At 42.3% G+C, this 25,658-nt stretch overlaps 1 protein-coding gene across 4 annotated transcripts in view; it reads right to left on the bottom strand.

Annotated features, from left to right (window-relative positions):
• LOC146834561 (vitellogenin-1-like) overlaps positions 1–25,658 on the bottom strand; it is a 977,187-nt gene that overhangs the window by 396,514 nt on the left and 555,015 nt on the right. For all 4 annotated transcript variants that reach the window (XM_085601961.1, XM_085601964.1, XM_085601963.1 and 1 more), the window contains 2 exons: positions 25,046–25,180; positions 13,214–13,324 (listed from right to left, as the gene is read on the bottom strand). In XM_085601961.1, the coding sequence (XP_085458087.1) occupies positions 13,214–13,324; positions 25,046–25,180 (246 nt within the window). The remainder of the gene's footprint in view (positions 1–13,213; positions 13,325–25,045; positions 25,181–25,658) is intronic.

Genomic DNA, 25,658 nt, shown 5'->3' with positions numbered 1-25,658 from the left:
GCAGCCATCCTTCAGTTTAAGGGTAAATAAAACACTTGTGCCTTAGAGTCCATACAGACATTTATGTAGTATGTATCCGTTTCCCAGTACAGTGTCACCAGCAAATGTAACACTATTGGTATAAAATTTTAATTCAAGACCATTAACCAAAACAACACGGAACATCTTGGAACAACCACTCGTAGATGAAACACTCTAAAATTGTTGCCTTTGGAATTAGTCTTTTCAGGGTGGAGTTGGGGAAAACTTAAAATCATATTTTCATTATCAATTGCTGCCCTTGTGGACCGTTCTATTTTGCAACAAAGCAGTTTGATTAAATTAACTTCATAAATGGTTAATATTGGAGAAGTCGTAAATAAACACAAAACCCATCTTAATTTAGTAGTTAAATTGCTTGATATCATGCAAATATTTTTTCTGGGACAAGTCTTTTAGTGTCCACTTTTGTTTTGCTGTACAAATACGTTCTCTATTTTTACAATGCATTTTCATATTTTTTCTTCTGGGATATTTAGAAAAAATGTATATCCATCATTAGCTCATGTGTGGATGGAACACATCCAGTGAAATTTGCAGCGCAGCAGCACTTTTAAAGCTTTATGTCCAGCTATTGAGCCGACTAAGAGCTGAAAGGAAGCATCAAAGAAAACATCGCCCGCATGGCAAAAGTCGTCAAACCAAAGTACAACTAGGTTTCCATTTAACCGACAGCAAGCATTCTTATAACTTTTGTAAAAGCACCGCCCGTCTGGTGCAAATTGTGCCATACACATTTTAACCTGTCTCTTCTTGCCTGCAACGTGCAAATGTATTTCTCTATTCAATCAGATAAACCAGTCCATGTCCTGAAGAGAATCCCACAAACTACCTTGGGAATCGAAACGCGTCAGCATTACACAACGCAGGGACTTTCGCTTTTAATTAGGTTTCCCCCAGTAGAAATGTTATTTTCTCACTACTGGGCCTAATGTATCTTTTCTCCGTAGGTAGCAGCTTCTTGAATTTGATACACAATGTGGATGCTAATGGTTGTCCTAGTAGCTGTTTTGTTTGTGAACTAAGACTGGTGATATAATATTTAGATAATTGTTTTTATGTTTCACACTTCATGTATTGTTTGCTACATCACATTACTTCATCACAAAGTCTCTATGTCTTTGTTTTATTTGTTGCCTTAATATGTATAATTTGCTCTTGACTGAAACGTATCCGCTTACCTGACCCATGATTGAATGTGGAGTAAAGTGTACAGAACGAAGTAGCAAATAAATGCTTCAAGACCATATCAATTGAATTGATGGCCTTTAGTCTGCTAAATTGGTTTAGCAGCATTTTAATGTGACGGCTAGGATACACCTGTTTTTTCTTAGTTCTTTTTAAAAGCTGCATTTTCAAACACACAATTTAAAGACCATCTTGCTAAAAAGATATGCTATTAGATTCTGAGTTCAGAGAGCCTGAACTCTTTTTCTCTATTTTGTCCCAGTGGGAAGTTATAAATTTAAGATGCTACAAAGAAATTCCCATGTTAGCCTATGGGACAGATATTCTTTCGAGATTAAAAAACAAAATTGGCAGCATTTCACCATCAGGACATGTTGTCCACACCAGTACATGTTCTAAATTTACATACACTGCACCCTGCCCATGGGAGTACCTTGGGCCTACCCAAGGGGTGTCTTACATGCAGGAAAAGGAAAGGGTAGGGCCTGGCAAGTAAATGTACAGTTAAAAATTGCACACGCAGACTCTGCAGTGACATGTCTGAAATACATTTACAGGACTACTCATGTGGGAGGCACAATCAGCCCACTAGTAGCATTTGATTTACAGGACCTGGCTCACTCAGTGCACTTTACTAGAGACTTACCAGTAAATCAAATATGGCAATCATGGATAACTGATCATAATTACAATTTACACAGAGAGCATATGTACTTTAGCACTGATCTGCAGTGGTAAAATGCCCAAAGTCTGAAGGCCAACAAAAACAGGTCAGGACAAATAGGAGGAAGAAACTTGGGAATGAATCCTCGATTCGCTAGCGTTGCCAACACACCCCTAGCCCCTTCCTAACTCTCCTGGTTTAACTTTCCTCTGACATCTCACTGTCATGTGGACTCCGATCCCTCCTGGCTTCCTTACTATCATCTCATGAAACTATACTCCTCCTTTCTATCTGCTCTCATGCTGAGATCATTTTCTGAAAAGTACTCTTTAATTACTATCATACCTCTAGGAACTGCAATCTATGTATCTACACAACAAGTTCCCTTTCCTGGCCTCCAGCTATGTAACTGTGACATAACACGACACATTGCTTGAGTGCCACTAAAATGTTTTTATGCGTGTGAGACTTCATTGTGTTTGTAAAAATCTGAAAATATGGCATTGGTAATGTTATTTTGCAATAGTTTCCATCACAATAAAATAATTTGACTTCTGAGTTAGTGAATTAAACACAACTCTCTCTTCATTCAGGCTTGTGTCTCCCATTGAACAATTCTGATAAGACTCCACTTATCAGGGGGATGAGGGTGGATTTGCTATTTTGTGCTGATCTTTGTCACTCTCCCTTATGGTAGTGCAGCAAATAATTGCTGGTGTGTGTGTGTGTGTATAACGGTTCCTTAAGAGGCAGTCACTAAACATGCAAGAAACACTGCAGATTATCATGGAGTCCAGGGTGAAGAATGACAAATAGCAAAATTGTATGCAAGCCCTAACATGGATGTCATTGTATACAGCAGCCTGTAAATTATAATACTTGAAAACTCAGTCAGAATTACTTTAGGCGTTTCCAGTGGCTCAGGTCTGTGCACTGGGGTGGGAATCAACCCCCGTACCGATATCAAAGGGTACCCAACAGGGTTGTCCCTGTTCCCCTCTGTTATTTGCTGTATATATCAACCTGTTCCTGAACCTACTGGAATACAGCCTAAAACATCTTCACCGAACGGGTTGATATATTACCATATGCAGATGATATAGCGATAGTCTCGCCGGACCCAGCCATGACTCTGGCTGAGACAGAACAACTAGCATCAATATATGGGAGGAGCTCAGGTTATAAGCTAAAACTGGTTAAGACGCAGGCTATATGTACAAATCAAGTATCCTTTAACGACCCTAGAGTCACAAAGGAGGCAACGTATCTGGGGCTGCGTCTTAATGCATGCCTGGATTCTATGGTCCTGGCCAATTGGGACCCCATGCTACGCAAGATCAAAAAGGAATTAGGCAGAATAGAAGGCCTACATTTATCGATGCTGGGAAGATGTAATGTTTTAAAAATGAACGTTTTGGCAAGGGTTCTATATTTTGTTAGGGCGGTCCCATTAGAACTTACAGGGAAACAAATCCAGAAACTGAAATCTATTTGCAGCAGTTTTCTGTGGGCCCAGGGCGAAACCCGTTGAGCTATGAAACTCATGACTCTCCCAAGATCCAGAGAGGGCTGGGCAGTTCCCAACTCCCAGTTCTATTATTGGGCATGTATGCTACAACGCATTGGAATCTTATTAGTTGGGAAAGGAGAGGACTGTCCTGACGAAATACCGCATATTTATCATATACTATTGGGCCCCAAAACAAAGAAGGTTTTTTTTAAGATACTGGAGCCCAGTTATTACAAAAAGACCTGTTTCAAGATGATCCAGGCTGCCCATAAGGCTTGGCTTCAGATTAGGAGATATCTACAGATTGGCAGGGTCAATTTCTATACCCCCACTGACGCTTCAGCTTTACTCCCCATAATCTTCTCTGATGTTAATATGCACAGATGGAGAAGCAAGGGTATTCAGACTTTAGGTGACTTAGTAGATAATAGCGGTGTTAGGGCATATTCATCGTTAACGGCTAAACACGATCTTCCTAAAGCTGATTCGTGTTTATTTGCTAAAAGGAGGGGATATTTCACCTTTGGCACAGAAAAATAACCTGTTAGAAGTAGTGGGGGCCAGGGAAGGATTGGTAACCTATATCAAACACTTATTGCTATACAAAATGATGATCTAGAGGTACAGAATGCTAAATGGAACACCAGGCTTTCACTTGGAGGAAACATTTTACAAGAGTTTATCGTAATAGCTCATACATTTTTTATCTCATCCAATCTTAAAACACAAAAATATAAGACCATGTTCAATTCATATTATTCTCCTGCAAAAATTGCTAGACGGGGTGGCTTAAACGAAGATAAATGTACTCGGTGTGGGATGGATCAGGCAGATATAATCCATATGTTCTCAACATGTCCAGATTTGAAACAGTTAATTAATAAGATGCAGCTCTTTCTGACGGAAGTTACAGGGGCACAGATTGTGATAACCCCTACAGTTATGCTGCAGGGAGTTTTGGAAGACGGTATGCTAGCACAGGAAATGTATGTCTTTAGATGTTTAATTTACATTGCGGTTGCAGTGGCTAGATTATGTATAGCATCATTATGGCGGCAGAAAGAACCCCTACCTTCGAAATGTGGAGAGGAAGGTTATATGCTATATGTAAACTCGAAACAGCCTATATGCTATTAAAGGGCTACAGAAACGGAGACTGGGTATCAAGATTTGGGGGGCTCTTATAGAACATTTATCACCATTAACAGGTTAAAGATAATCTCCGGGATGTTGCTTTGTGATAGTACAACCACATTTATTTACCCTCTGAAATAATCTGTATGTAGTTAAGTTTGATAGTGATTGGAGGAAGCATCTGAACCTTATGTTTTATTTTTTGTGTAATTGATTTATTTATGTTTATGTTTGGGTTGATCAAACTGGCTTATATATTCTTCTTTCCTTTTTTTAATTTTTAATTTTTTTTAATTTTATTTTGAGAGTTTTATATAGCGCTGGCTAGACCCAGAGGTATCAGAGCGCTTTACATAAGGTTCCACAGAAATTACAAAATTACATCAGTTACACGTTACATCAGTTACTAGAAGTTACTAGAAGCGCTGGCTAGACTCGTGGGTATCAGAGCGCTATACATTAGGAACCACATTATTACACAGTTGAAAACAGTTACAGGTTTCATTGGTTATACGAAACACATTTAAATAGTATGGAGGAAGGATAAATAGGGCAGATAGGGGTAAGGGGGAAGGGTGTAGGGGGAAGGGGGAAGATAACGGCAGGAGAGACGAAGGAAGGTCTGCCCAATGTCCAGCTGGGTAGGTGACGGCCGAGGAGGGAATCCACAGTCCATCTCCCCTATAGCTATCGGGTTGCTCCACCGGGCATCGGTCAGGTAGCAAGGTCTCAGCGGTCGGGGGAAAGTTCACAGGGTAAATGTCCTGAAAGGGTGTGCAGGATACAGGTCGGTTGAGGGCTAAGATCAAGGTCTGGTCAATGACCAGTTGATTTTCTGTAGTTAATTTTATGCTAATGGCTATTGGCTAATAAAAACAAAATAATAATTAAAAAAAAGAAATACTTTAGGGGATGTTTATCAATTTTTAGAGTTTTATAACATGTGGCACACATGTGCATGACATACAAACTTAATGAAATAAAATACAATTCAGGCTGACAAATCAAAAATAGTATAATTTGATGCAATAATCATGAAAGCTTTGGCATGGAGTGAAATGTGGCACGCACAAGAGTAACAGTCCAGAAGAAATAAATAAAAATAAAATATTTGCATGGAGACAGCACTTTTGGCAAGAACTTTAGAATATGCAAATGATAAAAAATAGAAACCTCTTGGGGGGCTGTCACAAGGAGCGCAAATAAGCAAAATGAATAGAAGATGGCGGCACTCGGAGTGTGCAACGTTCATCAAGTGAATAAAGTAAACCAATGGTAAGTATTTTAGGGTGCCAGGAAATAGTCCCTTCCGGCCGGTAGGGACTAGAATTTGAACAACAGACGAAGGAGTGCAAGGGGGGTTTACACTGTTTCCAGGGGCACTCCGGTTGGAGAAAAAACTCCTAAATTCTAATTACATCAGTACGTTTCGTATAGTTCAAACACGTGTAATCGAGGTAATCATGCTTGAAAGGTCGTTTATTTAGTGGGTCACATATTAAATCTTCATAGTAACTCCTTTGTGAAACGAAGCATTAAGGAAAACGATTTAAACAACATCCATGGATCTATGCATTATCCCTATGCATTTCGGGCGGAGCCCTTCGTCAGGGGATAGCGAAGAATCTGCAAGTAAATAAATCGATATCAGGAAGGGGAGCTCGCAACCACAGATAAATACAACGTTCTATGTGGGTGAAATGAAAACATGCATGTCTAAATTGACGACTGAAAAAAAAGGAAAAGAAGCGAAAAATGAGCCAGTGTCGACCATATCGTGTTGTCAGGAGTTAAAGAGAAACCCGAAGTGGGTAGAAAAGAATCACCGTGTCATAGATGAAAAAAAACCGGAAAGCACCCGATAGATCCGAGAACCGTTGCGTGCGCGTAAAGTTGGTGACAATCGGAAACTGGAACTTCAAATGGTGGAGTTTTAGCGAAGTACCAGTGAAAGAAATAGCCATACGAGTAAGGGTGAGGAGGAAAAACGCTTACCGATGGGTCAGAGTCGCAACGCGCCAAGCGCCGTGTTGCCAAAGGTTGGTGAACAAACGATGGTGATGCGGAAGGAAATAAACTACCGTGAAAGTAAAAGACGGACTCACGAAAGTGTGGGTGGGTGGAAATGTCGTATCTGTAAATACTCAATCAAGTTAGAAACATCATAAAGTACACAGGAAAGTGTTGTGAAACATTAATCCAACGTTTCGGGTGAGGATAAAAGCCGAAAATTTGCGTGAGCTTACACGACACTAATACTCGAAAGTGGCGGCCATCTTAAAATGGGCTCTGGGTGGTATACATACACAGTAGTAGCCTTGCTGATATAACGGTGAATGGATGAAAAATAGACAGAAGGTATAAGTGAATAGTAAGTGAAACAAAAAAAGGTGGAAAAACAGCTGGAGTAAATAACAAAGACCAGAAGTTTAAGAAAAAATAAAAAAGGTAGGGAAAATTCTACCAGAGAGATTATGGACAGGGGGAAAATAGAGTGTACAAAGTCAGACGAAAACGAAGCGAAAAATTGCAGTGAGAAACCACTTAAACAGAAGAAGAAGGGAGAGTAGGGAAGGTGAGAACGTGGAAAAACACAATGTAAGCATGTGGTTTCAGACAGAAAACAAATGAATGTATATGGGTTGGGAAAACGATTATCTATAAGAAGCAACTATATTCCAGTCTGTCATTAAGCCCCTTAGGCTGGCAGGCATCCAGTCTCTTGATCCACACTGTTTCCCTTTGGAGTAGTAGTTTCTTGTTATCTACGCCTGCTTTCAGTGGGACAACCTCCAAAACAAGGAACTTCAGTTGGCTCACGTTGTGCTGGTGTGTGGTGAAGTGAGCAGCTAATGGTGCTTTAGTTGATCTGTTCCTGATAGTGCTTTTGTGTTCGGTTAAGCGAACTTTAATCTTTCGTTCGGTTTTGCCTACATAAGGCAGTCCGCAGGGACATTTGAGTAGATACACTAAGTTCATAGAATCACAAGTGGCGTTGGTTCTCAATTTGATGGCTTTTCCTGACGATGGATGGTTGAAGATATTGCCCGGAATTATGTTGTGACAATGACTGCAATTGTGGCACGGTATGGTGCCGCAGTAGTTGGTGGAAGTATCAATAGGTTCGGTCTCAAGAATGTTCTTTAAGTTTTTAGCTCTCTGGTATGCAAAGAGTGGTCTGGTGTTGAAAATGCCATGAAAGTCTGGTTCAAAGCGAATCATATCCCAACTCTTGAGGATGATGTTTTTAATGGCCTTGCTTCTGGTTGAGTATTTGGAGACGAAAACTGGTCTCTGTTCGTCAGTTAATTTGATGTTGGTTCTTAGAAGTTCTGCCCGAGTTTTGGTGGCCACTCGGGTTTTTGCTGCTTGTAATGTGACCTCGGGACATTTTCTGTCTCTGTACTTATGTAGTATTTTTTCTTCAGAACTTACATAGGCTTCTGATTCTGAGCAGATTCTTTTAGCCCTTAGAAGCTGAGAATATGGCAAATGAGTTTTGAGTGGTGTCGGATGACAACTGGTGAACATTAAAGCATTGTTCCTGTCCGTGGCTTTGACGAATAGATTAGTTGTCAGTTTGTTGTTGAGTAATGTAACCTGGACGTCCAGGAATGGCAAACTTTGAGGACTGATGGAATGAGTGAACTTTATATGATCATCCAAAGAGTTTATGTGTTTCAGAAATTCCAAAATTTCATCAGGTTGGCCAATCCAAATGAGGAAAATGTCATCTATGTACCTCCATAGGGTGAGAATGTTGTTGATCCATTTGTTGTGACTCAAAATGTGATCTAGTTCCATCCGGTGCATGAACAGGTTGGCGTAGCTGGGAGCAGCACAATTTCCCATTGATGTTCCAACGAGTTGGAGATAGTATTCGTTGTTGTATGAGAAGTAACTGTGGTACAACGTATACTGCAGAAGTTCAAGTATCAGAAGGAGCGCAAAGACATAAACACCATGCCATCAATGCAAAATCCCACAAGCTATTTGCATTCAGTGGTAGTGTGGGAACCATAAGAAAATGATGTCAGACCAGCCCACATAATTTATGCAGAGAGGAATCACAGCAAGCCAGTACACTAACTGTGAGCCAGTTCCATATATTTTAAATAAGTAAAGTCACAGCTAGAACATCTCTCTATAAAGAGGGTCCTCCCCAGTCTCAGGCACACACTAAGGGCCCAATTACAAGTCTGGTGGTCCGAGGACTGCCAGACTCATGCACGGCGGTGGCCGCACCTGCGATTCGACTGGCCCAATATGACCTGGGTGGTTGGACCGCCATGGGATCTCCACCACTGCCAGGGCACCACGTTCCCTAGATGTGGTGCGGCGATACAGAGGCCGCAATATGCTTGACGGGATCTCTGTGGTCCTGCCAAGTATATTTCAAGTTTCCTCTCTGCCACGGTTTTCATGTTGGTTCCACTGCCATGAAAACCACGGTGGAGAGATGACCCTGGTGCCTCACGCTCTGTGGATGCGTAAGGGGGGAAAAACATGTTCTCCCCTGTCTGCATGCACACCAGTTCCTGCACGGCATTAACATTACAGTTCATGCTGTACAGGAACTTTGTGTGGGGTTCCCATTGTGGGGCCTTTTTCAAAGGCACCGCTGCCTTTGAAAGAGGCACCGCAGTGGGAACTGCCACACTGCCTGCCTGGCAAACCACTTTTAAGTTGTAATCTGACCGGCAGGCGGCGGTGACTCTTGGCAATGCGGGGGCAAGGCAGTGGCATGCTGCCCACCCCCCACTGCCAAAAGTCGCAATTGGGCCCTAAGAGCCGTGGTTTAGCAATGATGTGATAGGCTTTAATGCGAGTGACGAGAATAAGTGGCAGGTTAATAAATACTCTGTATCAGTGGGTCCATCAGGCTTCTGGGACCTGGTGCCACTGTATCCCCTGCACAATTGATAGCTACACTTAATGGTGGTTGAGGCTATGAGGTAGGGCAGAACCCCACAATCTCTGATGAGGCCAGAGCTATGTGTCTGTAAAATATATGCCCGTTCCACTCTCTTATGACAGTAAATCCCATCATTTCATTCAACATTTTGAAAAGCACACTATATTTAGTGCTCATTGCTTGGCGGCAATTACACTCTGTATGTTGGGCTGATGGACTATAAACCAATTACAGGAAGATACTAATCATTGATTGGCACGCACAAAGCCTTTTTTGAAACTGATTTATAAAGCCCATTTGACAACCAGAATTGTCCTGAGCCCCAGCACCAAACCAGTCCCCACATGCACCACAGCCAGCCCCCACCCTCCTGGGAAAATGCCAGTTTGGGCTTATATGTTTTCAATTGGGGAAACAGAGGACATTTCATTCAAATGCATAGAAAAGAAATTAGAGGCATATCTACAAGGCGGCGATATAAAATTATCGCCGCTTTGGCGGCCGTTTTCGGGCCGAAAAGCGGCGATAATTTTATTGCTATATTAGCAAGGTCACGCTATAGCGTGAAACCTTGCTTTAGCGCCTGAATTCCTAACGCCCATCTTTGCATCTCTAATGAGATGCAAAGTGGGCGTTCCTCCCCAGGATAACCGACATTTCTCCTATTATCAAGCCTCACGCAAAGCAGCATAGCGACAAGAAAAGTAGCGATAACCTCTGTTATCGCTACTTTCCTTATGCCTGCTTTGAAACTGATTTAGCCATGATATCCTATGGAAGGTGAATATCATGGCTAAGTATGTGAGGCCCTATCAGCAAGCTATCGCCAAACTTCGTGGGTTTCCAGGGATAATCTCACGTTTGGCAGTTAGCGCTAGGATTTTTATTGCTTTTGAGATAAGCGTTGCTAATAGCACGCTATCTCAGCGATAAAAATCCACTCTAGCCGGCGATAATTATCCTAGCACTAAGTGCTCTTAGCGATAAAGTTGTTGCTGATATGCCCCCTAATTAGAACTGCTGAAATAATAATCATTGAAAATTATGGAGTACCAAATCTGCTGATAGAATATCTCATCGAACAGTGCCAGTTACTCAGGGTTTTACATGTCATTGACAGTGTTATAAAGGTTCCAATGTGCAGAAAGGGCAAACACAGTGTGACAATCACACAGCCCTGTAAATCTTATTGACTCAAGGTTTTTTTCTCCAAATTTCAGATTGAGTACACAAATGATTAATTAGAACAAACGTGAACCACATTCTCACTCTAAAGGAGACTGTAGACCAACTCGAGTATGATTAACACGTCTTAAGTTTGAGCTACTAATTGTGATGTTTGCGTAAAAAAAGATTGGGCAGTAATATGCATTCGTTCTATAGACATTATTGGTCAATGTAATCCCTTCCTTAGAACCTCATGGAAGAAAAACGTGGCCGAAGTCTGCTTGAACCATCACATGCTGTTTTCATCAGAGACTTCAATAGAGACACAATCCAGGAACAAAAAGGATAAAAAGAACAGCCCATTCTGAAATCTTAATTAAACAAGGGAAAGAAACATGGGTGCCTATAGATACCAAACTGTTCCTCCTTGTGCCAGCAACCAGACAAAAACTCACATTCAGTACTGCAAAGATCTCAGGGGCATATTATCAAGCATGGAGTTAAAATTATCGCCGCTTTTTAGCGGCAGTTGTCTGCCGCTAACGCGGCGATAATTTTAACTGTGTTTCTTGATAATATGCTCCTTTCTTTTTCTAAATCCAGGCAGCATTGTTGTGGGGAACAGAAAACAAACACACGTATTATAGAAAGACTGTACATTAATCAGCATAAAACATTACTCACTCCGAAAGGGCAAAGATATTGTGCATATTGGGCCTACACATATTATACATTTTAACTGCTAAACTGAAATATAACTTTTTGTTCAAATCCCTTTGGAGGCAGCTCTTATATTTAATCTTGTTAGAAGCTAATAAAACATTGATCAAAAATTCAAATTATATGAATGACCACTATGTTATTGTTTTCAGAATTTGTATTTTGTGAAGCACCAGGACAGGGGATGTGATGATTCGCATAGAATCTAATTGATCTCTCTGGGAACTTCTGAGATTAGATTGTTACCCACAATTGTCTGTCTGGTAGATATATACATGAAATGGAAGGGCTTGTTGCTCGCTCGGAGATCAGTACAGATTAAAGACACTGAGTGGTTCTTAAATGACAGATAACTATGTATTTGGTTTCCCATGAGGAAAGAACAGACATCTTTGCAGGCAACTGAGCCGGGGGCATATTAGTATCTCAGGAACTTAGTAGCTATAACTTACCTTCTTCACTATTTTTGCAATACCATATTATTGAAGAAATGGGGCAACTGCCAGGAAACACTACGATCTGTGCCTCGAAGGCCTGAAAAATGAACCAGTAGCCTGAAACATTAACAAATAGGACATGAGTGTGCTCCTACTAGATCCTACCCACGAATTCAGTTGCATTTTTTGGAAAAAGAAGAACCTCAAATTGCTGGAAAAGAATCAGAAGAGCTCTTTTCACCTGCACCATTGTCATCGAAGGAGTGATGAGCTCTCCTACAAAGATTGGCAAATTCAGCATCCCCATTTAGCTTCTAGCAGAATGAAGGTGCTTTTTGGTGTCTTATCTGACTGCAATGTGGAGCTGTTTGCACAAGGAAACCAGAAGTCAGGTAAATCTGGAGCCGTACTATGGTAATTGCACATTTTTATTGTTTATGCTGGGCGCACCTTTAAAAAGGTGCGCTGAGCGCAGACAGTGAAAATGCACCCTATTACCATGAATGCACTGCCCCAGGGTTGCCGCAAACTCGTGCTGTCCTGGGAGCAGCGCATTCCTGTGAAAAACAGAGGGGCTGCCTTACAGCCGCTCCATGTTTTCACAGTGCAGGCAGCAACTCGCCCGCACTTTTGAAGGGGATTAGAGATCCCCTTGCAGGGGAGTGCAGTCAGTGACTGCACTCGCCTACAAGGGCATGTCTGGGGGATCCAGATGGCACCCTCCAGATGGTTGCCATCAGGGGTCTCACTGACAGTGCACCACATTTAAGATGGTGCACTCTCAGTGCGCCTCCAGAGGGCTTTTTTGCCTCAGCGCCCATGTCGGTAATACGGCACCGATGCAGAGGCAAAGGGATTCCCTTATTTGCACGGGGCTCGCCCTCATGGAAGTGAGGGCATGCTCCCTTGAAGATAGTGCTGGCGCTTTATTTGTACCAGTGCTATTGGTGTTACAGAAGGGGTCGCACAAGCATCTTCAGCCGCTTCTGTAATATGAAAGTGCACCAAATGGGCGCAAACTTCTGTTGCGCTCCCTGGGCACTTTAGTTAATACAGTGCTTACAGTCCATCACTTGTGTGTCTTTTACAGTCCACTTGGCCAGATAATTCAGAAGAGCAAGTACAGTAGCTCCTCAAATCTAATGTCCTGCCAGGTCAAAACCCACCCGCAGAGGGAGTAAGAGACTTAGCATTAGCTGACCGCTCTGAAAAGGTTATGGGCAACGCTACACCTCACCACATGCTTTATAGAATTAAAAAACTTTTATATCTCTGAGTCCATGGTTCCTTTTCTATGACTCAGAAAAATGTACTATTAGCAATTATTCCCTGCCATGACTTGTACCACTCACTCTTCTATGGCACTGATGGACTCAATCAACTACGATTACCAATAATCAGAGACATTATTATGAATTAAAAAAAAAAACAGTACTAACCTCATAACCTGAAGCAAAACTGGAAACCATACTGCTGCTACTTCTGCTGCCTCTACTGCTTCTGCTTCTTGAATAGGAGGATGTTGTTGATCTGTGACTTTCCCGTGAATGCTATGTGATTTAATTCAAGATGAAACCATAGGTCTATTATAATAGGAGTAAATTATTAACCAAAAAACACTAAGCAACAGATTCCAAGAGGCAAAACCTTTGTGAAGTTATCCTTATGATGTTGACAAACAAGGGGAATACAACATTCCCTGCTGTGCTGACAGCAACAGAAATGTACAAATGTAGATTTGCACTTCACAATATACAATTTAAGAACAACCAATTGTTTTTTAGGTTTACTTTTCTTTGTGCAGTAAACAACTTTCACCACAAATCTGTGGTCTTCATTTGAGGAAATCATGTAAAGTTTTTATTGGAAATATCAATTATGGTCACACATTTTTACACTATTGTTCTTGCTAAGGCTTAGTTGCTTTCTTGATGCTGTGTTGCAAATCTGCTTATAAGTAGTCAATGAACGAGATATGGACACAGTTGACTTTTTGGCTTTCAATTAAAGCTAATCTTTTTACATGTTTTTAATTGGGAAGGAGCAAGCCTTATAATAGCTTGAAAAACACTGTTATCCTCAAAAATTTGAACGAGCAAATATCCAGAACATTATTGAGACTGTGTAACATAAGGGTGAGAAAGGTGACAGCTGATACACATATTACAGGTCTTAGTGGTTGACACTCTCATTCCAATATCCCAGTGGCGGGTGGGGGTTGAGGATCAATAACTATCAAAGCCTTTTACAGTTCATTGAGATAAAGTAATTTGGCATTTTTACTTGTTTGTCGGTTCTAATGTTTGATTTTGCCCATAAGTATTCCTTCAAATCTTTCCTCAGTTTTTTGAGTATATATTTTTTATGAATGTCATCCTGTTTTCTTCTGCAGCAGGATGCAATCTGATTGTTGCTCAAACCTATGTGTGTTTTAAGAAAGACTATCCTTTTGGACCTTTTGGATTGATTGTTGCTAGCTGTTGATTTCACTCCTTTGGTTTACTTGACAAGCGTGATTCCTGAAAGCTGGGTAAATTATAGAAAAAAACAATCCTGCTGCACAGTGCTGTCACAAAATGGAAAGTGATATACTCAACAATCACTAACTTCTGAAAGGATGCAGGGAATATGTGCCCATGGATAATAAAAATCCACACAAATACCTAGAGATATGTCAAAATAGAACTCAGCTGAAGGAGCTGAACTGGATTTCAGTTCAAGCACCTAAATGTTATTAAATAGTTCCAATGAAATAAAAGATATTTGTAGTGGACAGGGAATCTTTCATTAATTGGGTGTTATCAAGTTCATAATATCAGAAAGCATAAATATAGGAAAAAAGCATTGTGATGCAAAATTAATGTGGTATAAAATATCGTTTTCAAGAATATCTGTCTTTTGCTTAGCGAGATAGTTTTTGAGAATATCAATGATTTAATATTGTTTTATAGTACTATAGTGGTAAGCAATATAGAACCGGGATCTCTAGTTGGCAGGGGTATGCACCATGTCCAAGTTGAGACACCACTCTGGTCAGGGTAAGTCAGGTGTGCACCCTAAGTTAGTTTATGCTCCCCCTTTGGTAGCTTGGCACAGAGCAGTCAGACTTAACATAAAGGATAATGTGTAAGGTATTTGTTCAACACTTAAAAAGTAACAGTGAAAACACCACAAAAATATTTCACACCAGTTAAAAAAATAGTGAATATTGTTATGAGGTAAACAAGACCAAAACAACAAAAAAACAATAAGTAGAACTTGAGATATGAATTTTTAAAGATTAAATGCAAAACAAGTGCTTGCAAGTCAATAGCGGTCAAATGGTTACTTGAGGTTATTATAAGGGATCAGTTCAAATTCAAAGTTCAGGCTGACCGTGATGAGGGCAGGCTGGCTACAGTAATTTAAATTTGAAATATTCCTAAATTATTGTTAATTTATTTTTACTGTTAATTAATTTATCAGTTGTGTATTTATGATGTAAGTTTTTTCAAAGTGTTGGATTTTGATTTTATAATTGAAATTGTACTGTTTATGGATTTTTATTATTAGTGATACTAATTTATATTTTGGTAGAATGTTGTTGGGTTTGTAAGGGTATAGGGTGGAAAGTTTATTAAGCTACAAAAAATATAAATCGGTGTTAATTTATTTTTAAATGTTCATTAATTATTTCTTTAATTTTAAATATGTAAATAGTTCAATACTGATTTATTTAAGGTATATTTTAGCTACAGGTTCCTGGGTTTGTAGGGGAAGAGGGTGGGAAGTTAATTTAAATTAAAAGTGTTTTAATTGAATGCAATTTGTATTCAATAAGTATTATATGATTATTACTTATGTATTACTTATTTATATCATGTAATGTATTCATTATTGAGTAATTGTTGTAATGTTTTATTAACTTTAAAATGCAATTCCGTTTTAATAAGAAAATACAAATATATTATAATTTACATATTGTTTAAGGTTTATATGTTATTTATCATTTAGTAATTATGTGTAATGTTATTTTTATTATTGTTGTAAAAATGTTAATTTATTTAACTGTATTTGTGATATTTTGTTTCTAAGATGATTTTTTAAAATTTACATTTAAATAGATTTTTCGTGAGACAGGTCCCGCTGAAGAAATACCCCGGTGTTGACGTTAAGAGCCTGCTGCGTCACCGTCAAGCCACGCAGAGTGGTGTCCTTCCTCATCTTCAAGCTCTGTTAAACAAGGAGGCGCTGAGTCATCATCAAGTGGCTTTAGAGATAAAATCGTTGTCATTTTCGAGTCATGAGGCCGCGGCCATCAAACGACATTAGTGGTATGATCGCTGTCATCCTCAAGCAATATCGGAGATGAAAATGCTGTTGTCGAGCAGCCGTTGCGCCGGCAACAGAGGGTGATGCATCAGTGCTGATCGGCGCAAAGTCACTGATGCGTCGACTTTGAGGGTTAAAACACATGCAAAACCCACTTCTGAGCCCTAGGACTGGAAGGGGCATCTCAGGCAATGGTAGGACCCACAGATGGCAGAGTCCAGATGTACCAGGAGAGTTGATAAAAGTCTTTTGTGTGCCTAAGACTTCAGAAAACAGGAGGCAAGGCTTCAAACCCTTGGAGAATATGGGTTCAAGGACTTAGAGAGCAGGTCCAGCCTCTCTCATTCCCAGGCAGGAAGCAGCAGGCTGCAGACCAATGCAGAAGAGCAAGTTACAAAATGACAGTTCCTCCAGTAGCCCAGCAATCAGAAGGCAGCAGACCAACACAGCAGAGCAGGCTCCAAAGTGGCTGTCCCTTCTACAGCATAGCAGCTCTTCTTCCAGGCAGAATATCCGTGGTTCCAGTAGAGTTCTCATTTGATTGTGTCCGTGGTCCAGTACTTATACCAAATGTGCCTTTGAAGTGGGAGGGATTAAAAAGGCCTTTGAAGATCACACGGCCCCTGTCTTTCCTGCCCTGGTTCCAGACATACTACAGGGGGTATGCTGCTCTTTGTGTGGGGAAAGTAACAGCCCTATACAGGTGCAAGTGTCAGTTCCTCCCTGTTAGATCCGGGGGTCTCTAGTTGGTAGAGTTAGGTACCACTGTCCAAATAGGGACCCTTACTTCTAGTCAGGGTAAGGGGGATACACTCTTTAGATAACCCCTGCTCACCCCCTTGGTAGCTTGGCACGAGCAGACAGGCTTATCAAAGGCAATGTGTAAAGTATTTGTACCAACACTCACAGTAACACAGTGAAAACACCACAAATGGACTCCACACCAGTGTAGATAAATAAAGTACTTTTATATAAACTACACAAGACCAAAACGATAATATTCCAACATACACAGTTCAAGAATATGGTTTCAAAAGAGTTCTTAGCTTAGCATCAAAATAATCCACATTAGCGTCGATTTTAGCCAACAGTACCTGGTGATGCAATAAAAGTTCCTTGTTCAAAAAACAAGCAACAGCGTCAGTTCTGAGACTCTGGGGAGGCGATGCGACCACCCCGCTGTACGCAGCGGGCGTGTGTGACGAATCCGGTCTGTATGGAGAGTGAGGCGATACTTGTATGGATTCCAAGGAGTAGCTTCTCTGGTAGAAATTTACTCGCAAAGGCACGATGCGACGAAATACAGCCCGCTAACGAGCGGTGCGACGATCTTCGATGGCTCTACAACGATGTTTGCAGCGACGAAATGCGGCCCGCTAACGAGCGGTGCGACGACCTCACACAGCGGCCGCAGGCTCTGCAACGATACTCGCAGCGATGGGAATCTTCCCGCTCTGGGGGCGATGCGCTCTGAAGATGAACGCGGCGTTGACGATGCAGCGGCAACAGGCACTACAACGATCTTCGTGGCAACGGAAATTTTCTCGCTGAGCCGGCGGTGCGTGAAAAAGTTGCAGATCTTTTACTTCTTTTCTCTTGGTCAGCTTCCTAACAGCAGACACAACTTCCAGAGGCCCCACAATTGGATCAAGCACTCTAGGAAGGGCAGAACTCACACAGCAGAGTTCAGGGGAAAGCTGGGGGTGAAGTCCTTTTGTTCCTGGGACTTCTTAACAGGAGGCCAGCTCTACTCAGGCCCTTGGAGATTCCTTCAAGCCAGGGGACACAGCACACAGCAAAGTCCTTCCCTTCTCCTTGGCAGCAAAGCAACTGCAGGTCAGCCTTACAGCAGGTCAGTCCTTCTTCTTCAGTCTTCCAGCTTTCTCCTTGGCAGAGGTTCCTTCTTGATTCCAGGATGATCTAATTTTCTGTAGTCTGGGTCCCAATACTTATACCTCAAAATCCTTTGTCCTCTGAGGGCAGTGGGGCCTTTGCCCAGTCCAAACCAGTTCTGGAGCACTCTGTGTACATGACTCCTTCTTTCCTTTCACAGTGCAGGGCAGAAACATCAGACGCACCACAGGGGGTGGAGCCAGCACTGTGGGGGGCAGGCACTGTCCTATGCAGGTCCCAGGTGCAACTCCTCCCTCCCATCTAGATGCAGATCTCTCTATTCAACCCTGTGCTGACTCACCTTGTCTCGGGGAATTCCCCAGCCCCCTGGAATTCCCCAGCCCCTGTCACTCAAAACTCCAGACAAGGAATACTCAGACTAGCAAAGGCAGGTTTGGATGGTTAGACAAGAAAATACCTACTTTCTAAAAGTGGTATTTTCAAACACAGAATGTTCAAACCAACTTCACTAAAAGATGTATTTTATCATTATGAGTTCAGGCATACTAAACCCGAATTTCTACCATGTTCCCCGAGTCAGTTTAGGATTATAAAATGTAATAATCAAACTGCCCATTCTGGCCTATGGAGAACAGTAGCCTTGCAATAGTGATAAACGAAAATGGCTGTAATTCACTATTAGGACATGCCACACACATCAGGGCTTGTCCTACCTTATACTTACAATGCACCCTGCCCATGGGCCTACCATAGGGGTGACTAATATACAGAAAAGGGAAGGTTTAGGGACTGGCAAGTGGGTGCACTTGCCCAGTCAGCATGGCAGTTAGCAACTGCACACAGGCACTGCAGTGGCAGGCCTGAGACACCATTTTAGGGCTATTCATGTGGGTGGCACAATCATTACTGCAGGCCCAACTAGTAGCATTTGAATCACCACCTGGCACACTCAGTGCACTTTACTAGGGACTTCCTGGTAACACAAATATGCCAATCATGGATTATCAATTACAATAACAATTTACCTAGGGAGCACTTGCACTTTGACACTGATCAGCAGTGGCAAAGTGCCCAAAGCATCTAAACCAGCAAAAACGAAATCCAGCACAGCATCAAAAATACAGGAGGTAGAGGTAAACCGTCAGGGGAAACCACACCAAAGATGCCAGGTCTAACACTCCCTCTCAATCTACTTTAGGAAGGCCCAGCAACCTGGTGATGGGTGATCAGGATGCAAATTTCACACCCTTCTACCTTTTTGTGACTGTCTTGAGGGAATGCCCAAAGCCCAGTCCTCACCCAATCCAAATGTGTATTGAGAGACAGTCAGAGGCTCAGAATGGTTAAAGTAAGAACATGCTAACATTCTAAAATTGCCATTTTAAAATTTACAATTTAAAATCAAACTTGTGATTTTAACTTGTGAGTCCGGAGTCACCAAACTCCAAATGTCCATCTGCTTCCAATTGGAAATTACACTTAAAAGGGGTTTAAGGCAATCCCAATGTTAACCTATGGGAGAGATAGGCGTTGCAGTAGTGAAAAACAAATTTAAGAGAATTTCAGTACCAGGACTTGTAAAATCTGGAACGTACAGGTCCTACTTTTTAAATACACTGCTTCCTGTCCATGGAACTACCTAGGGTCTGCATTAAGGATGATGTATATGTAATAAAACTAAAGATTTGGGCCTGACAAGTAGTTTAACTTGCTTGGTTGAAATGGCAGTTTAAAACTGCACACACAGGCTCTGCAGTGCCAGGCCTGAGCCATGTTTAAAGGGCTACTGAGTGGGTGGAGCAATCAGTCCTGCCGGCCTACTAGTAGCATTTAATTTGCAAGCCCTGGGCACAAACAGTGCAATTTACTACTTATAACTAATATCCCTATACGTTCAATAAATAAGCTAATTGTGGATTTGCCAATGTTACCATGTTTAGAGTACAGAGCATATGCACTTTAGCACTGGTAAGCAGTGGTAAAATGCCCAGAATCGTCAAGTCAAAAAAAGAATTCAGCAGAAAGGAGAGGAGGAAGACAAAAGGTTTGTGGTAGCCATGAAGAAAGAACCATTTCCAACAGTATTGTTGGTAGAGCTGTTTTATAAAATGTAGTTTGTAATTTTAAGTGATTATTTTGTGTTTTTAACAAACTAGGCAGGAATCGTTTTTGATCATTTTTGTGTGCATGAAGCTGCCTCAAACATTTTATCTTGTTGGAATCAGCTGGGGGAAATTTAACTTTGTTTGTTTTGTGGGGGCTAAACCTCCTTCCTGCTTTGCCGGTCAGCCATCTAGAGGCGCCATCTTGGGCAGTGCGCTCTCTAGTCTTTCTTGGCTGCCGTCTTATAAATATGCGCGAGGGGCGGACGCGCTTGCCTTGAGGGGTTTTAACTTTAACTCAGTTCGTGCCTGCCTCACCTCAATTCCTGAGCTGTGTATATATCTTTTGTGCTTCGTGAAATTTTTATGTGTTTTTAACAAACTAGGCAGGAATCGTTTTTGATCATTTTCTTGTGCGTGAAGCTGCCTCAAACATTTTATCTTGTTGGAATCAGCTGGGGGAAATTTAACTTTGTTTGTCTTGTGGGGTCTAAACCTACTTCCTGCTTTGCCGGTCAGCCATCTAGAGGCGCCATCTTGGGCAGTGCGCTCTCTAGTCTTTCTTGGCTGCCGGCTTATAAATATGCGCAAGGGGCGGACGCGCAGCGGACGTGCGCAGCGGGTATGCTGCTGGCGCGCCGAAGGCGTGCCTAAGGCAAGCCCGTCTGCGCCCGTCAGCGTCCCGGCAGAGGACAGGGCCAGTTACTCTGCCCGTCGGCGTAGGGGCGCCCAGGCCGCGTTGACCTACGGTAGGGATGAGCTAGCAGCTTTGAGACTGTCCTCAGGTCTCATCCACTCTCAGTTTGACCTGTTGGCGCCCCAGGAGCATGCCTGTGCTGCCTGTGGCTTCTGTCTACCTGCTGCTCTTCAAGTTGTCTCACCCGCTCTAGGTCCCCGGCTTAAGCATGATACGTCGCTGGCCATTTCTGCAGCTCTGATCAATGTGCGCTCCCTGAAAAAACATCACCATGATGTATTTGAGCTTCTTACCGATCGCCCGGTGGACCTTTTGTTCCTTACGGAAACGTGGCTTGATGCTAACTCTGACCCTTTTGCCACTTTGGCCATCCCTTTGGGATACAAAGTTGCTAGGGCTGATCATCTAGAGGGGAGGGGCGGTAGAGTGGCGGTCATATTCAGAGAGAAGTGGGATTTTATTAGGGGCGAGACTCATGCTTGGGGGGCAGGGGAGGCACTGGACTTTAGTATCAGGTTCTCCCCTCATTCTCTGCTGGGTGGGACTCTGATCTATCGCCCCCCTGGTTCTGCTCACTCCGATTTGCAGTCTTGGGGCGATGCGCTGACCACTAGGGCTCTTCGCTTCTCGCAGTTTTTGTTTTTAGGTGATCTGAATATCCACCTTGATCAAGGGGCGTGTAGTGATGCCACTGCCCTTAAAGATATGTTTCAGCTTGCCCAACTGTCGCAATGGGTTGTCCATCCAACACATCAGGGCGGTCATATCCTTGATCCTATCTGTTCTAATTTTAACATTTTAGTGGAGGACCCTTTGCCCCTTGCGTGGTCTGACCATTTTATCACCTTTTTCTCCTGGAAGCTAGCTCCGATCTGTGGGGCGGAATCTATCTCTCGGAAACCAGCTTATAAAAAGGTGGATCCCGTCACATTGGCTGGGGCCTTGGCGGCCTCTAGACCGACCCTTACTGGTGATCTTGAGGGGAGTCTCGTGGGCTTCACAAATTGGTTAGTTAAGTCTATGACTTTGCTTGCTACTCCCACCTCTTCTAGATTTTCGAGAGTCTCGCCGTCGAATCCCTGGTTTTCATCTGATTTGCGCTTGCTCAAACAGGAATGTAAAAAGCTTGAACGGATCTGGCGTCGCTGCGGCTATTGTCCTCTGGCTAAGGCTGCTCTGAGGGGAAGACAAAAAATCTATTACTCAGCCATTTTTCAGGCCAAAAGACAATATTTTACAGACCGCATCGAGCAGGCTCGCAACGATACTAAGGAGATTTTCCATATAGTTCAGAGTTTCACGTCTTCTGCTGCTCTAAACTGTATTTGCCCGACCACGGTTGGCTGGTGCAACACCCTTTCTAGTTTCGTCCTTGACAAAATCCGTTTGATCCAGCAGACTTTTACTCCGTGTGCGGACTCTCCTGCGGGTAATCGGCCGACTGTGCCACCACAGGGTACTCCAAAACACGCATTGTTAGCTTTTTCCCCTGTGGATCTCGCCAGTTCTTTGAAAATACTCAAGAGCCTAAAGTCTGGTTCTCCCTCGGATCCCTGCTCAACAAGACTGCTGGCAGCAGTAGCGGAGATCATTAACCCCGAGGTTAACGCTATTATTAATGCCTCCCTTGGTGAGGCTCGTGTTCCACTGTTGTGGAACCAGGCCAAAATCCTTCCTTTATTGAAGAAGCCTACTCTTGACCCCTCGATTCCCGGGAACTATCACCCAATTTCTCTTCTTCCCAGCTTAGCCAAAGTCTGTGAGAAGGTAGTGACCAGACAACTCACTGAGTTTGTGGAAAAATCTGATGCTTTGCATGCAGCTCAGTCTGGATTTCGGGCTTCCTACAGCACGGAGACAGCGCTAGTTGAGATCTCTGAAGCAATCCGGGATTGCTTAGACGCTGGTGGCAGAGCAGCTTTGGTTATGCTTGATCTGTCAGCGGCTTTTGACACGGTGCCGCACTCCAAGCTGCTTACCCGCCTCTCAGAGATTGGGGTCTCTGGGTTGGCCTTGGCCTGGTTGAGGTCTTTCCTGGAGGGGCGAGTCCAACAGGTTTGGCTGCCACCGGCGGCCTCGTCCTTGCAGGAGGTCTCTACAGGTGTTCCCCAGGGCTCTTCCCTTAGCCCCCTTCTTTTTAACATCTATGTTACCCCTTTGGTCTTTTTGGCCGAGGAGTTGGGGGCTAAGGTGATAGCTTATGCTGATGACACCCAGCTCCTTTTTACATGGGGCAAGGGTGAAGATTCAGTTCTGCCTGTGCAGAAGTGTTTGTCTTTGGTATTTGGGTGGCGTGCTAGAGCTCAACTCAAGTGCAACTTCCCCTCGGATTTTAGAAGTAGGATCTGGCCCCCTGATTTCCCCACTCCTTCATCGAATGGGAAACTCGCAAAAAACCTAGGAGTTTGGTTTGAGGATAATCTCTCATTCTCTGTCCAGGTGAATAAGATCTCAGGCTTTTGTTTTGGTCTTCTTAAGACACTTAGGAGTTTTCTCCCTCTCCTCCCAAGGTCTGCCAAGGAAACGGTTATTCGGGCGTTAGTTTTGTCTCGTTTGGACTATGCTAATGCCCTGTATGTTGGCATACCTGGCTACTCCATGAATAAACTGCAAGTGATCCAGAATGCGGCCGCAAGGCTGCTTCTTGGAATCGCCAGAAGAAGTAGTGTACGTGTTCATCTTCGCGCCCTGCATTGGTTGCCCATGGTGGAGAGGGTCAAATTTAAAGCTTTGGTAATTGCCCACAGGGCCCTTTACAATCTGGGTCCCATCTATCTGCAGAGGCGGTTTTCCTTCTACGTACCGTCTAGAGTATTGCGCTCTTCAGCTCTTCTGTAGGCTATAGCGCCGAGCTTCTCCCGGTCTAAGGTGGGGGGGGGACCGGCGGTTCGCTCCCTGTTAAAGCCTCCCAGGCTTGGAATGCTCTTCTATTTTTTCTGCGTAACACTCAAGACCCGCTTTGCTTCAAGAAACTACTAAAAACACATCTGTTCCCGTAGTCATTCACTTTTGTTGTCTCTCCCTGCTTGGCTCCGCGCTGGGGCACTCTTTGGAGTAGCTATTGCGCGCTATAAAAGGATTAAACATAACATAACATAACATATGGGCCCTATTATGATATCGGTCGGAAAGCTCAGACTTGTTTTTGAACATCAAATCTATTCTCTCCAAATTCTAACACTTTTGCTACTGTTGTTTGGACTGGAATTAGAATTGTAAATGTAACAACTCCAAAGGCCAACAACTTCACTACTGTCGTTTTGACTGGATTGAGTATAGTATTTGAAACCCTCTGAAGCCCAACACTTTTCTTAACACTTTTCTTGCTGTTGCTTATAGCGGAGTGGGACTAGCTAATTCATCCCCTCTGAAGTCCAACACTTTCCCTACTGTTGCTCAGACTGGAGTGGGAGTATTAAAATGAACCGTTTTAGAGTTCATCACTTTCCGTACTGTTGCTTATACTGGTGTAGCAATAGTAAATGTAACATCTCTGTAGTTCAACACTTGACCTACTGTTGCTTAGCCTGTAGTAGAGTACTATATCTACTATATCTGGAATCAAACATTTTTTTCTAATATTGATTAATTAAAATTTATATTATTATTTCGTAATTGTTTCTATATGTAGTAATGTTTATTTTTTTTAATTGTTTTAATGTTTATATTACGTTTTAGTAAATGTGTTTGTAGGGCTCTTTTACTATTTTGTATATTTGTGAAATGTATTAATATGTATTTATTGTTTAAATATTTTCTGTTAGTCTTTGCTTGTAAATAAACACACACATACACAAACAGACACACACATGTGCTGTACTACACACCTCTGAATGTGATTTATTTTTTTGTGAAGCAATAGTTTAAAATGTCAAAAATGAATATGGAATTAAAGATGTACTTCAATTGGAACAGTACACGCCCATGTTCCACATCTAACTTGTATAATTTGGCAAAATGACATGTGGATGCACATCACTTGATGTGTTTTTTTTATTTTTACATTTTTTTGCATTTACATCTATTTAGTTTGCATTGAGGAAGGGATTCTCATGGTACTGCTAATTATTTGCAGATGACGCTCATAAACATATCTAGAAATACCTACATCGTCCTTTTCCTTTCATCTGAATTATACTTTTTAATCATCAGATGAATGCAAATATGTTTAATATATACCTTTAGCCAGAGGAAGAGTATATGATGCGGGCAGGTGCTCTTGAATAAACCCCTGAAAATGCCATTACAAACTTAAATCTGTAAATATACTAAAATGATCAAATACATACAATCAGCAAATCACTTACCATTTGGGAAGAAGTTGACTTAAACTGGTCTTCTGTCACATCTGAACCACATTCACTATTGGATTGACTGCTTGATGTACTATTACTTTTGGACAGAGAAGAAAAGCATGAACTTGTGCCATTTTGGAATTTTTTCTATTAGAAAAGAAGACACAGGAGACTTTATTTTTTTAAACCTTAAACAATGGTATTAAGTTCTGAATGATTACATATAGTAAATCCAAAATTAATCTCTTTTAGAAGCACATTGTAAGTCAGTACTTAATGAAATAAAATTAACAATGAGACATTAAAACTGTGTCTTATTATATTGGACATATCTTAAGGGTCAGATTATGATTCTGGGGTCCAGGCACCATCAGACTCGTGGGGGCAGTGGTCTGACTGGTGGATTATGACTTTCTGCATCTTTCCAGTGGTGGACCGCCGGCTGTGCCAGAGAACTGCCATTCCCTGGCGGTGGTGCAGCAGAGGGTCAATACAATATGCTGAGTTGGACTGGTGAATTCCCGCCGGGCATATTTCAAGTTTCCCCACAGCCGACCTTTTCATGGTGGTGAGCCCGCCATGAAAAGGCTGGCAGTTGGGAATCAAAGGGGGCCCTACAGGATCC

Source organism: Triturus cristatus, chromosome 4_2 (assembly GCF_964204655.1).
Source record: "Triturus cristatus chromosome 4_2, aTriCri1.1, whole genome shotgun sequence".
Classification (NCBI taxonomy): Eukaryota; Metazoa; Chordata; class Amphibia; order Caudata; family Salamandridae; genus Triturus; species Triturus cristatus.
This window is presented reverse-complemented; position numbering and strand designations above follow the sequence as displayed.